The sequence below is a fragment of the Rousettus aegyptiacus genome, unplaced genomic scaffold (assembly GCF_014176215.1).
Source record: "Rousettus aegyptiacus isolate mRouAeg1 unplaced genomic scaffold, mRouAeg1.p scaffold_m13_p_1, whole genome shotgun sequence".
NCBI lineage: Eukaryota > Metazoa > Chordata > Mammalia > Chiroptera > Pteropodidae > Rousettus > Rousettus aegyptiacus.
In genome coordinates, this window is record NW_023416284.1 from 32,740,953 (window position 1) to 32,754,875 (window position 13,923).

The 13,923-nt window shown below is 34.4% G+C and overlaps 1 protein-coding gene across 4 annotated transcripts in view; it reads right to left on the reverse strand.

Annotated features, from left to right (window-relative positions):
* The window catches only part of AGBL4 (ATP/GTP binding protein like 4), a 992,639-nt gene that overhangs the window by 928,481 nt on the left and 50,235 nt on the right, over positions 1-13,923 (reverse strand). For 2 of the 4 annotated variants that reach the window (XM_036233744.1, XM_036233741.1), the window contains exon 2: positions 3,016-3,138. In XM_036233744.1, coding sequence (XP_036089637.1) covers positions 3,016-3,138 — 123 coding nt within the window. Of the gene's footprint in view, positions 1-3,015; positions 3,139-13,923 lie in introns of those variants that run through there. The other 2 variants (XM_036233757.1, XM_036233753.1) reach the window with 1 other exon arrangement.

Sequence of the window (13,923 nt, forward strand, 5' to 3'; positions counted from 1 at the left end):
CAATTAAATATAACTTTTTCATCAAAGCTATCAGAAAGTTAACCTTTCCCCATCTTTTTGTTGTTCAAATTACTTCATTCAAAAAATAAATACGCTATTAATTTAGTGCCTAACTTTGTAAGCATTCTGCTCAGTTCTGTGGGAGAGCAGGGATTAATCAGACTCAGATTCTGTCTTGAAGTAGGTTATAGTCTAATAGAAGAGAACAAAAGAAGTTTTTTTAAAAAATTATAAAAAGTGTCACATGTCTCTAGAGAGATAAAATTAGAGTGGTATGGCTATTTTCCCAAGGGAAATAGTATTTACAGAGAGGTGTATAGGGAAAAAACAGATTAGGGATTCATAGGAGAGTTCGTATTTGACCTACAGACCTTATTTCTTACAAGGAAAAAATTAATTATCCATCAGCTCAAGGCTAGGCAATATGCTAGGCACTTTACATATTCCACAACTCTGAAAGAAAAAAATACTTCTGGAGGCTTATCTGAAAGCAATATACTTCATCCACATGAACTAGTACTCTCCATTCATTCTCTGGATCTATTAATCACTTTACTCCTTCTCAGCAGTCCGGATGCACCTACAGAATCCTTCTCTACAAAGCATACCAGGCAACCACAGCCAGTAGCTCAGAGTTAACATATAAGAGAAAAGCCCTCACACTTCCCTGTTTTAAATCTGAAATAAATCCTTGAATTAGATAAAACAAAAGTTGCATATGTCAAACAAATTGTTTCAAGTGGTAACTGAACTGCTTTCACAAAAATGCCCATTAGCATTTCATTGAAGGATGTTACAAAATACACCTCTATGAAATATATTGCTGTAAAGACCACAGGGATATTGTTGAGGATGCTGTTAACCACATTCCAAGTATGCTTTAGGAAGCCCAATAGGAAGAATTTCTATTAGACTTTAGTACCTGTTGATTTTTATCTTATGGACATTGTTTTTCTCTTGGAACTGGCTGCCAGAAAACTTACAGTTAAATTTGTAATCTACCTATACTAAATTTATGGATCTCATAGCATGCATTTTATGTATTCATGCAGCTAAATTTTCTTTTGCTATTTCTCCTTTCTGAAATTTCCTTGTTATCTATTTTTTAAATAGTATTTTATAAATATTTTGGTGAAATCGCTCAATTTTTTAAGCAATGAAAATATTTTTTAATTTTTCTTTAATGAAGATATAAGACAGACATCATTCACCATTGAAAGATGAAAAAACCATGGTTCTGTTTTCAATTCAGAATTTGAACTGCAGTCTGACTCCAGAGGATGTCACTTAACCACTCTACTATACTGCAAGACTTATGTACTGCTTGTACAGATTCAGTTGATATAAATAATCATTCATACATTTGAGGGGAAATATGAATTATCATTTGGTTACTTTGCGGTCAGAATGGGCAATCTATGTACCAAAATTTTCAAAAAGGAATGGAAAAAGATAAGTATAGTTAAGGAAAAGGTGTTCTAGGAAAGGAATGTGGATTACTTCATACTATAGGTACACCAAAACAACACATAATCTTTAAAATGAGGATAATTCCTACTTTCACAGTATTATTGTAAACTGCCTTCATGTCTTTAACTGAGGTATAAAGAATTCAAAAGGCATTTTCTAGGCACCAAGCATATCTTGGACTAGGTAACAGTAGTTGATTCAAAGAAAGAAGAAAACATTGTTCCTAATGATGTGGACAGTGTTCATATTTGACCAGAAGAACACTATAATACTGTGCTATGGGTTGAATTATCTCCCCCCAAAATTCATATGTTGAAGTCCTAACTGCCAGTACCTCAGAATGTGACCTGACTAGGAAACAGGATCTTTACAGAGTTAATCAAGTTAAAAGAAGGTCATTAGAGTGGGCCCTAACTCAATATGACTAGTGTTCTTATTTTTTAAAAAGGTGGGGGGAGATATTTAGAGACAGATGTGCCCAATGCGAAAACAAAGGCAAAGATCAAGGTGATGCTCCAAGAAACAACAAAGATTTCTAGCCAAATGTCAAAAGCTAGGGGAGACTCTTCCTCAAACATCCTTAGAATGAACCAACCCTGCCAACACTTTGATATCACACTTCTACCCTCCAGAATTGCAAGACAATAAATTTCTGCTGTTTAAGCCACTCAGTTTATGGTTCTATGTATGGTAGCCCTAGAAAACTAAAACAACATGGAAAAAAAAAAAAAGCAACACCCTGCATAAACAAGTTTTCAATTGTTAATATAAACAACCAATGTTCTTAGGGTTCAGAGAACTGGCATGTCCATTCAAACACACAACACACACATACACCATACACACACACATACACACATGCATACACATTACTAAGAAACAAAAACAACTGATTATTTTTTAAGTAAAAGTATCTTAAATTAAAATTTATCTTTCTCATTAATATTTCCAACATATTCTGAATACCTACTATGTCCTATTCAGAGTACGAGGCCCAGCGTATAAAGAATTTAACAAGATACAATCCCTACTAGATAGGAATTTACAATCAAGTCCTGACCTCCCCTTTTAGAATATCCAAAGCATGATGCAATATTACTTCTGCTCTCTTGTTTGTGTTCAATTGAATTTGTACTCTCATTACTTCTTTATAGAGAAGTATCCTGTCTCACAAAGATGAAGTTCTGTGAGCATGTCATACAAAACTAGATATATGGTAGACATTCCAAAATTAACGATTTATCATATAGTCAAATTATGTCCATTTTGTCCCAAAATCAATTAAATCTGGATAAATACTTTATAAAATATAAGATACTGTACAAATGTCCATTAGTAGTAACATTAAACCTCTAATCATTTATAGCAACAACATAGCATTTCAAGTATTTCCAAGTTAATTCTTTCAAAATTGACTTTTCCCTGACAACTTGTTTCATTCTAGTGAAATAAATGGGTTGAATCACACTAAATGGTCAAATGGAACTGGATTCTAAAAGAACCTCACAAGACAAGCTCAAAAGCAAAGGCAGTTAATACACTCACCACTTTCAAAGCAAGCATCAAATATAAGATGTCCTTTCTTGGGCTGTCCACAGTATCCAGTTGGAAACACCATATATTTGCTCACGTTCCCTCCGATGGCATCGTCATTTCCCACATCACTGCCTATTTTTTAAAAAATTAGCTCATGTTAAACAAAAATCAAAAATAACTTAGTAATATAAGTCCCATTAGATTTTTATCATTAATTTCCCTCCTCCTCAATCCTTTTTTGCTAACCCAGACAGTAAGAAATTAACTACATATTATGGTAGAATACAAAGAAAATGCATTTTGAAATCAGAAAGATATAGGATCAAATTTCATCTGTACTAATACTAATTCTCTGTGATGCAAAGCAATCAATTTAATCCCTTTAAACCTCAGTTTCTCTCATCCATAAAAATGAGAATACCAAAATCCATATTTCAAAATCATGCTATAAGAATTAGATATGAAAAAATCTAGAATGACTACTGAAATCCACGAAATGTTCATTAAATTGCATCAATTATTTAATAATAATGGTAATATATTTATCACGAATATATAATTAATCATTTTGAATAAAGCAATAGTTCTATAACTAGCATAACTACCTAATGTTCTACCAGAAATGATTTGAGAACCAATGAATTAGCACAAAAGTTATATTTCCTAACTGGAGCTTTAATTTTTAAAAGATTTATAAATTTCATTCCCACATAGGATGTAGAAACCTAGAAAGATTTTTCCTTCCACCTTAACAAAATATATCCCAAAGACTGCACTCATTCTGGCAGTCAGATGGGACTGAACAAGACCAACAGGCAAACTCGACCTCTCAGTGACTACACAGTCCAGGCCAACTGTCTGGCCATAGGTGCCCCTGGATGTGGCCACCCTGCATGCCCCAACATTTCCTATAGATTTATCTGTTTTATTGCTTACTACAAATACTCTTAGATTTATTTATCAATTTAAAACTATACATAGGTAGTGGCTGACCTTGGCCTGCATGATATCCCCTTCCAAGAGGCACTAGAACCAATAAAATAGGAGGCTGGCTTCAGACCATTACAGAGTACCACCCCATTATCCCCACAAATGGCATACCCAAAGTGTGGTCTCAAAAGGCACCAGAACCTGCTGGGAGAACCCCATTTCATGGGGTAAGCCCCCGGCACAGCAGTTCATATGCTACAGGCAAGTCAGCCTGATAGTCATCAGCAATTAAGGCTCAACTACAGCAAGAGGGCACACACAACTCAAACAAGGATATTCCTGGAATAAGGATATACAGAAGAAGCCACCTCAAGACTGGTAGGAGAGGATAAGACACTGAATGGGCTAGTCCCACACCTGCGTGTGGTAGTTAAAAATCAGGAAAAATATCTCAGCTGCAGAGGTCCCCTCTGAGGAGCGAGGAGTCTCAGCTCCACACAAGGTTCCTCAGCCCAGGGTTCTAGTGCCAGGAAGTGACATCCCCAGAACTTCTAGCACTGAAAAGCAACAGGGATTGTAGCTTACTGAAACGGAAGGCATCTGGAGTCCCAGACATTCCTCTTAAAGACCCCACCCATGAACAGACTCACTTGCTGTAAGCTCCAGAGCTGGGGCAGCATCTGGAAAGGTTCCAGGGACAGTCAGGGAGGAACTGTATTGCCTGCCTTCAAGGCAAAAGCTAGAGGGGTAGCTTTCTCCCAGACAAAAGTGCTGGCAGAATCTAGTACTTTGTTGAATCTTCCCATCACCCAACCTGCACATACAGGTGGGCATGATAGCTGAGTCTTAATCAACCTAGCTAACACTGTTCGCTCTGTCCTGGTGATTCCCTGAGACACTCCCCACCCTGGCCCTACCCAACTTGCAGGCCCACCCAAGCCACTTTCAGTGGTTTTTCCATACAAATGGCCTGTCTTGGCTCATGCTGTAGACTTTCCTAAAATCTCTCAAAGGTTTACAAACCCCAAACTAGCAGCATATGGCCTCAGTGTACCCTGTACCTCTTGCTAAGCAGCCCCAAGCCAGGCGCTATTAGCAGCTAGCCTCATTTCACAGCTTAGCTTCTGCCAGGCACCTCCAAGACCAGCACAAGTAGCAACCATCTGCAGATCACTTTGTAGCTCATATAAGTGGTCCTCGGAAGCAGTTGAACTTGGTCTGCAATAGTGCCCCTCCCAAAAGGCCCCAGAACCAATACATCTGGCAGCCAGCTTCAGAACACACTAGTGCACCACCCAACCACCTTCACAAATAACACACAAAGGAAAGACTCAGCAGGCACCATGATAAAGTGAATCCTGCTACAAAGGGTCAGCCCCTGCACAACAGCATCTCTACTATGGTCATGGCCAGTCCTCAAAACCAATTAGCCTGAGGGTAAATCCCTCCCATTGACATGCCAACAGAAATAAAATCTCAACTACAACAGGAGAGCACACACAATCCATACAAGAAACACTCCTAGAGTACCCAGCCCAGATGATCAAGAGAGACTGCGCCCCTGGACCCCACAGGACACCTACTACATAACGCCACTCTACCAAGACAGAGAGATGTATGTAGCAGGTCTACCTAATGTAAAGAAACAAACATAAAGAGGCAGCCACAGGACACCTACTATATAACGCCTCTCTACCAAGACAGAGAGATGTATGTAGCAGGTCTACCTAATGTAAAGAAACAAACATAAAGAGGCAGCCAAAATGAGAATACAGAAAAACATGGCCGAAATGAAAGAACAAAAGAAAACGTCAGAAAAAGAACTAAATAAAATGGAAGCAAGCAATCTACCAGAGACAGAGTTCACTGGTTAGGAGGATGCTCAAAGAACTCAATGAGAACTTCAACAGAGAGATACTAAGTATAAATAAAGGACATAGAAACCATCAAAAAATGTCAGAAATAAAAATGCAATAACTGAAATGAAGAATACATTACAGGGAATCAACATCAGATTAGATGAGTCAGAGTTCTGAATCAATGATTTGGAAGATAAGGTAACAGAAAACAATCAATAAGAACAGTAAAAAGAAAAAAAATTAATAAGGATAATTTTAGGGACCTCTGTGATAACATCATGTGTGCCAACATTCACATCATAAGGGTATCAGAATGAAAAAAAGAGAGCAAGGAACTGAGAACCTATTTGAAGAAATAAGGACTGAAAACTTCCCTAACCTGGCAGAGGAAATAGACACAGAAGCCCAGGAAGCACAGAGTCCCACATCATAATTAAAATGCCAAAGGTTAAAGACAAGAGAGAATCTTAAAAGCGGCAAGAAAAGGGCAGCTAGTTAACTACAAGGAAGCTCCCATAAGACTGTCAACTGATCTCTCAAGAGAAACTCTGCAGGCCAGAACAGATTGGCGTGAAATATTCAAAGTGATACAAAGTAAGGACCTACTACTAATACTACTCTACCCAGCAAGGCTATGATTTAAAGGAGAGATAAAGACCTTCCCAGACAAGAAAGAGTTAAAAGAGTTCATCACCATCAAACAAATGTTATAAGAAATGATAGAGGGACTTCTTTAAGAAGAAAAAAAAGAACATAAATATGAATAATATTTGGCAATATCAATGTACTTATTAATAAACACTTTATATGTAAATGAATGGCTTAGAAAACAAGATCTATTCATATGCTATCTACAAGAGGCCCACTTCAAATCAAAAGACACAATTGATATTTTTAGAACATTCCACCCAAAAGCAGCAATATATATATTCCTTTCAAGAGCACATGGTCCAAGATAGACCACATGTTAGGCCACAAAACAAACCTCAATAAATTTAAGAGGATTGTGTGTCTTCTCCCACAATAGCATGAAACTAGAAATCAATTACAAGAAAAAAAATGAAAAATACACAAACATATGGAAGCTAAATACCATGCTACTAATCAAAAAACGGGTTAACAATGAGCTCACAGAAGAAATCAAAAAATATGTCAAATGAAAAAGAAAACAGAACAATCCAAAATCTACAGGACACAGATAGAGCAGTGTTAAGAGGGAAATTTGTAGCAATACAGGCCTTCCTCAAAAAACAAGAAAAATCTCAAATAAACAATCTAACCTTACACCTAAAGGAACTAAAAAACAAAAGCAAACTAAGCCCAAAGTGAGGAGAAGGAAACAATAAAGATCAAAGCAGAAATAAATGAAATAGAGTTTAAAAAAATAATATAAAATATTAATAAAACCAAGAACTGATTCTTTAAAAGAATAAACAAAATTAATAAGCCTCTAACCAGACTTATCAGGGAAAAAAAAAAAAGAGAGAAGGCCCAAATAAATAAAATCAGAACTGAAAGAGAAGTAACTGACACCACAGAAATACAAAAGACTGTAAGAAAATACTGCAAACAATTATATGCCGACAAATTGGACAACCTAGAAGAAATGGATATATTCCTAGAAACACAATCTTCTAAGACTAAATCAACAAAAAACAAAAAATCTGAACTGACCCATTACTGCTAACAAAATCAAATCTGTAACCAAAACTCCCAACAAACAAAATTCCTGCACCAGATGGCTTCACAGGTGAATTTTACCAAATATTGAAAGAAGAATTAACACCTATCTTTCACAAACTAGTCCAAAAAAATTCAAGAGTATGGAAACCACCCAAGCTTATTCTACAACAGCACGATTACCCAGACAAAAACATTACAAAAAAGGAAAATTATAGACCAATATCCCTGATGAATATAGATGCAAAAATCCTCAATAAAATATTAGCACACCAAACTTAGCAATACATTAAATATTGGTTTTTTGTTTATCTGTTGAGAGCATCGGAAATATGATATATTTTAAATTTATCAAAATAACAAATAGTATTTTCACATTTATAATTTACTGAGATAAACAGCTGTGACATATGACAAACCAGATAAAAGAAAGCAAAACACCACAAAAGATGCATATACTGACATAAAGACAGAAGAGGGGACAGGGAGGAAAAGACCCTATAATGTTAGTGCAATATAAATGGCTGATCATTTAAATACATAAGGCTGGAAATGAGAAGTTATTATTATCAAAGAAATCATATCTCAATTGCATTACACATGTACATAAAACCATTCAAAATAGTGTTTACAGTAATACAAAATCATCTAAGGTGGCATGGAATAATGGAATAATAATTGTTATGGAATAAGAACTTTTAATTTCTTGACCATGCATTTTAAAGTTCACCATATAGCTGTTTCACCCATATTTCGAACTCAGATTCTTTACTCTAATTTTAAAATAGCCCCACATTTAGCTAAGGCAGCATGAATTAATATCAAAAATTTAGATTTCAAAGTCACATAAATCTGAGATTGAATCCCCCTAACTCATATATATATTTATTATTATTATTATTATCATCATCATCATTATTAAGACACCTGTATCTGGAAAAAAAGTATATTTATTTAACAAAAAGAATAAAAGATTCAATTACATAAAATATAAGAGAGGATTCAGAAAAGGAAGGGAACAATTTAAATTGACATTTATAAAGAATGTCTTAGTGAAAGTATTTTATTTCAAATAAACACTGAATACCGTTATATCTAGTTAAATTATACACTATGAAACACCATTATTATAGTGTGTAAAATATCTGTTTCCAAACACAGAGATAGAGTTACACATCAAATTTTTTCAGTTTAAGGAAGTTAGAGACAAAAAAGAAAATAAAACAACTGAGCTTTAAGAAAATAAAGATCTAATCCTGTTGTTACTATTATTTACATGTTTTTAAAAATATAACATCAATAACATATTTAGTAATAAAATTTATGAGCATATTTTGTGGAGGGAAAAACAGTGAATGATATATATCTAAATATGTACCTAATGTAACAATATAATTATATCTTATTTTATTCTGATAAATAAGCCTGCTGAGGCATCTAGAAATAGACTCTATGACTGCACAAAATTTTTGACATTTAAGTGCGTTACGCTGATGATGGATGTGAAAAAGTCTCAATTTGTTTTATTTTCGCATGGAAAACTACACAAAAGTTATTAGCAATTCATATTGGTCAAATGAAGGGAAAAGCTTATTAATTAAACTGACCTTATATAAAACACTTTTTTCGACCTCTTGGGCTAAAACACCTTAGGAGAAGTAACAAATTACTTCTATGTATAAGTGACATGCAGTTAAAGGGATCTGTCAAAAGTTCCATTATAAAGCCATATTTCCAAGGCTTCATAATTTTGAGAGAAAATTTCATTGAAGATGAAACTTAATCCACAAATTCTCAGCCAAGAAAGTAAATCTAAAATTCCTAAGGTAGTGTATTTTAGGAAAGAGAACCTATTGATTGGTGGACTTTAATCTCAATCACCTACTGCCTACTACATAGCTTCCTCCTAGCATTTTATAAAACATGTTTGTTCTCATTAGAAATATATTTACAAGATATACTGAAAGGATGCAAAAACAAAAACTTTTTAATAATTTCTTAAATATGTAATCCTATTTCTCTCTAGGCATATGTATCTATAATACAAATAAGATGTCGAGATTTGTTAAGCTACAATCAATCACAGGAAGTTTCGATTACCAAATATGTATGGAAGACCTATTTTTGTACCCACTCTATTTTGTGCCCAGAGCTAAGGATACTATATAAGAAAAATAAGCTATAAATCAATCTATTGTTTAATAAAAGAATAAAGATATACTAACAATTAATACACTCAAAAAGCTGACTATCTGGTTAAGGACTATACTGAAAATAACAAAATACATAATGAAAAAATATATTTCCGTAAGAAAGGAAAATTGAATACAGACAGTATAGTTTGGTGTCATGGGGTTTGGAGAAATATGGGCCTAAGGCTAAATCCTTGCTTGGCTACTTTTTAAGTGTATGACTATGGATGAGTCTCGATTCAGCAACCGATGGTCTTGGACCTCTCTATTTTCATCCTACAGCCTTTCAAAAGAAATAGTTGGCCCATTTGTCCCTAAATGAGTGGTTTGCATCTAGTTTCCCAATATTTTGCAATAAATGATCTCCCACCTCTGATCTTACTAAGATTCTACTTATATTTACTCTATTTTGTATTACAGCTAATTGCATATGCCTAATGCTCACATCCCACTTAACCACTAACTTTCCACTTATGTGTCAATCATGGTGCAGAGAACTATATATTCTTTGATTACTATCAATAGGAACACCTGCATTTACTGTAGAACTAGAAAATGCTAAATATAAAGCAATATCAATAAATACTTGTTGAACTGAAAATTCAATTAAAAAGGAATTTCTTCTAAGTATTATTTTCTATTTTACCAAATGAGAGTAATTTTTTAAACTGCCTCCTGGGCTTGGGTATGGGGTTATTAATTCATTTAACAAAGTATTTATTTATGACTCTTATGTACCCACTATCCTATGTTCTAGTAATACAAATATAAATCTTAAAACTTCCTGTCCATCAAGGATATTAGTGGAAAAGGCAAATCAATAAACCACTACATTATAGTATAATGTGATAAATACTAGAAATGTGAGGTAAGCTCAAGGCACTCTACAAGAATACAGGGTAGCAACATCTAAAATTTCCCCACAGAAGACTTTCCGAACCACCTTTAAAATATGTATAAAAATTAGCCAGGTGAAGAAGTCTGAAAAGAAATTCCAGGAATGCTTTATATAGAAGAACAAGGTAGGAGTGTGTAGAGGGAGACAGGAGTTAGTTGATAGAAGGCCTTGTATGGCATACTAAGAAGTTTAGATTTTATCCTGAGAGCAGTAAAAATCTACCCCTGAAGGATCTAAAGCTGGGCAAAGTACAATCTAGCCTTGAGGCTCAGAGCCCAGAACATTTTCACAGAGAGAAAAGAAGAAAGTTGCCTCCGTGGTGATGACTTGAGCATAATAGGTCAAGTGGCGGTAATTGAATGAGGTAGTCAGGAGGGCTAGAGGAACAAGGAGTCTGGGATGCAGATTTGGAGACCATTCTTCCACATAGACTGCACTGTTTCACGAAGGCATGGTGATGGATCAGCCTTTGGAGAATTTACATATGTAATCTTGTCAAGTTCTACAACTGCATTCTGGTTCCCAAATTAGACTTGTAATTCTAAATGAAATTTTAATTTACGTGCTAAAAACAGAACCCTTAAAAACAACATCTGGCTGGTTTTCCTAATCTATTTCTGCCAGATTCAATATTCAAAGAGTTCCAGCACAGTGTTCCCAAACCACGGCCTATCAAAGGTCTCTGGTGGTTCTCATTAATCTTCCTCAGTATCTCACTCAGTATCCACTCTGTGTCAGGCACTGTATTAGGTGCTGCAGATCCAGAAATTAATAAGACTTAGGATATTCTTCAAGGAGTGTAGGTAGTGGAAATGGAAAAGTAAACAAAAATTATTTTACATTCTCTGATAGACATGTACACTGTACAATGAAGTCTTAAAGAAAGAAGTAATAAACCCCCATGTTGGAGAAAAGTGGGGGAAGAACCCAGAATGTTTTTCTAGAGAAAAAGTAACAAGTGACACTTGATTGAGTCATCAGTAGGTGCCTATCAGGCAGCCAAGGTATGAAGCTCCAATTCTGGAAAGAATAGGTTGTTCTGAAATAAAAGGCCCAGAGATTGATGAGAATAGCCTAGAGATTTACATAAAATTAAGACTGTGGAGAACATTACATGTTTATTAAAACTGTGTAGTTTATCTCATAAACAATTGAAATTATAAATAATCTTAAGTAGTAAAACTATAATATGTACTTTGTACAATAAAAAAACCACTCCAGTAGTAGTAAGGATAATGGATTAGAAAGGGATGATATTATTAAGAGGCTGAAGCAATAGTCTAGATGAGAAATGATGAGAGTAAAAGCAGTGGAGATGAAGAGTAGAATAAAAATGAGAGCTATCCAAAAGGCTTGCTGAGTTATTAGGTATTGTTACTCTCCTAATTCTTGTACCCCACTCTTGGAAGTATATTTCTCTTATAAATAGATCAAAGATTATAAGTGAATATAAGTGAAAAGATGATAAAAATTAAGAAATAGTAATTTTCAAACACAGCAATATTAAATTCTCACATTTCCCAAAAATATCTGGTCACTCAAAGAAGTTTAAAGATTTTATTCAAGACTTAAAGAAAATAAATGCTTATTACATAGTTTTTTTCAGATATTTCAAAAATACAAGGGCTAGCCATAAGCATAAATGTCAGACTCAAGATTCAAACAATCTTCATAAGCAAAGATGTTAGGCCAAAATTAACAAAGACAAAAATAGAACCTTGCAATAAGCTTGTGAGGAAAAAAATCAATTGCACAAATATGAACCTAGCCTCGTGGAAGGAAATGTGAAAAAAATCTCAAAGTTTTGGTTAATCAATATTACAAAAAAAGTCAACACAACCTATGAAAACATTGGTAGTAATTATCCTGATCGCGTAAAATAATAGGTTTTAATGAATTATGTACTGCTGATCAGACTACGGTTGAAGCACTTTTGGTCCCTCTCAGGCATCACATTTTAAGAGAGGCACAATTTAGTATTTACATAGGAAGAGAATCATGACCTTGTTGAGTCATCTAAAATCCACATCCACTGAGGAGAAACTAAAAAAAATAGTGATAGTAACAAATTCATTTTTGCATCCACAACACAATATTCCTAATGTTTAATAAATAAATTAAAACAAAAAAAAATCTGAAGGGATATTTGTTTGTTTAAAAAGAAACAAATAAATTGTAAGATGTAGCTTCTATTCTCAATAAGCTTATCCTAAAGTTGAGACGACTTAATCAATAATGTGAAATAATTAAAGAATAATTATTTACACAGTAACAAACTATATTCTGTACAACATAAAAAAAAAAAGGTAGGGATTGGTGAGAGAAGAACTAACTCAAAGGCATCTTATAGTTGGGTGAACTTAAGTTATGGATAGCTTTTGGTTTTAAAAATTTTATCAACTGACTATTTTGATAATATTTTTGTTATTTTGGGAGTTCGCTTAAGTGATGACATCTTTTTTTTCTACTTTCCAATATATATGTGGGAAAATAAACTTACAGTGCAATGGCTAAATATCTCAGGTAATTTCTATACTTCTGGCAAAGAGGTTAATATTCAAAATATATAACGAACTTATAAAACTCAACAACAAAAAATCCGATTAAAAAACTGGGCAGAAGACCTGAACATGTATTTCTCCAAAGAGGATGTACAGATGGCAAATAGACATATGAAAAGATGCTCATGGTCACTAATCATCAGAGAAATGCAAATTAAAACCACATGAGATACCACCTCATATCTGTCGGAATGGCTATCATCGGTAAATCAAAGAATAAGTGTTGGTGAGGATGAGGAGAAAAGGGAACTCTCATATACTGTTGGTGGGACTGCAAATTGGTACCACCACTATGGAAAACAGTTTGGAGGTTTCTCAAAAAATTAAAAATGGATATACCTTTTGAGCCAACAATGGCACTTCTGGATATTTATCCAAAGAAAACCAAAACAACAATTTGGAAAGATCTATACACCCTTATGTTCATGGCAGCACAATTTACAATAGCCAAGATATGGAAGCAACCTAAATGTCCATTAACAGACAACTGGATGAAGAAGTTATGGTTCATATACACAATGGAATAATACCCAGCCATTAAAAAAGAGGAAATCCTACCATCTGCAATGTCATGGATGGACCTATAGGCTATTATACTGAGTGAAATAAGTCAGACAGAAAAAGGTAAATACCACATGACTTCACTTATATGCAGAATCTAAGGAACAAAAAGAACAAACTAATCAAAAACAAACTCACAAATATAGAGGACAATCTTGTGATGGCCAGAAGGGAGGAGAGTTGTGGGGCTGGGAGAATGGGATGAAAGGTTAAAGAAGTACAAATTAGTAGTTGAT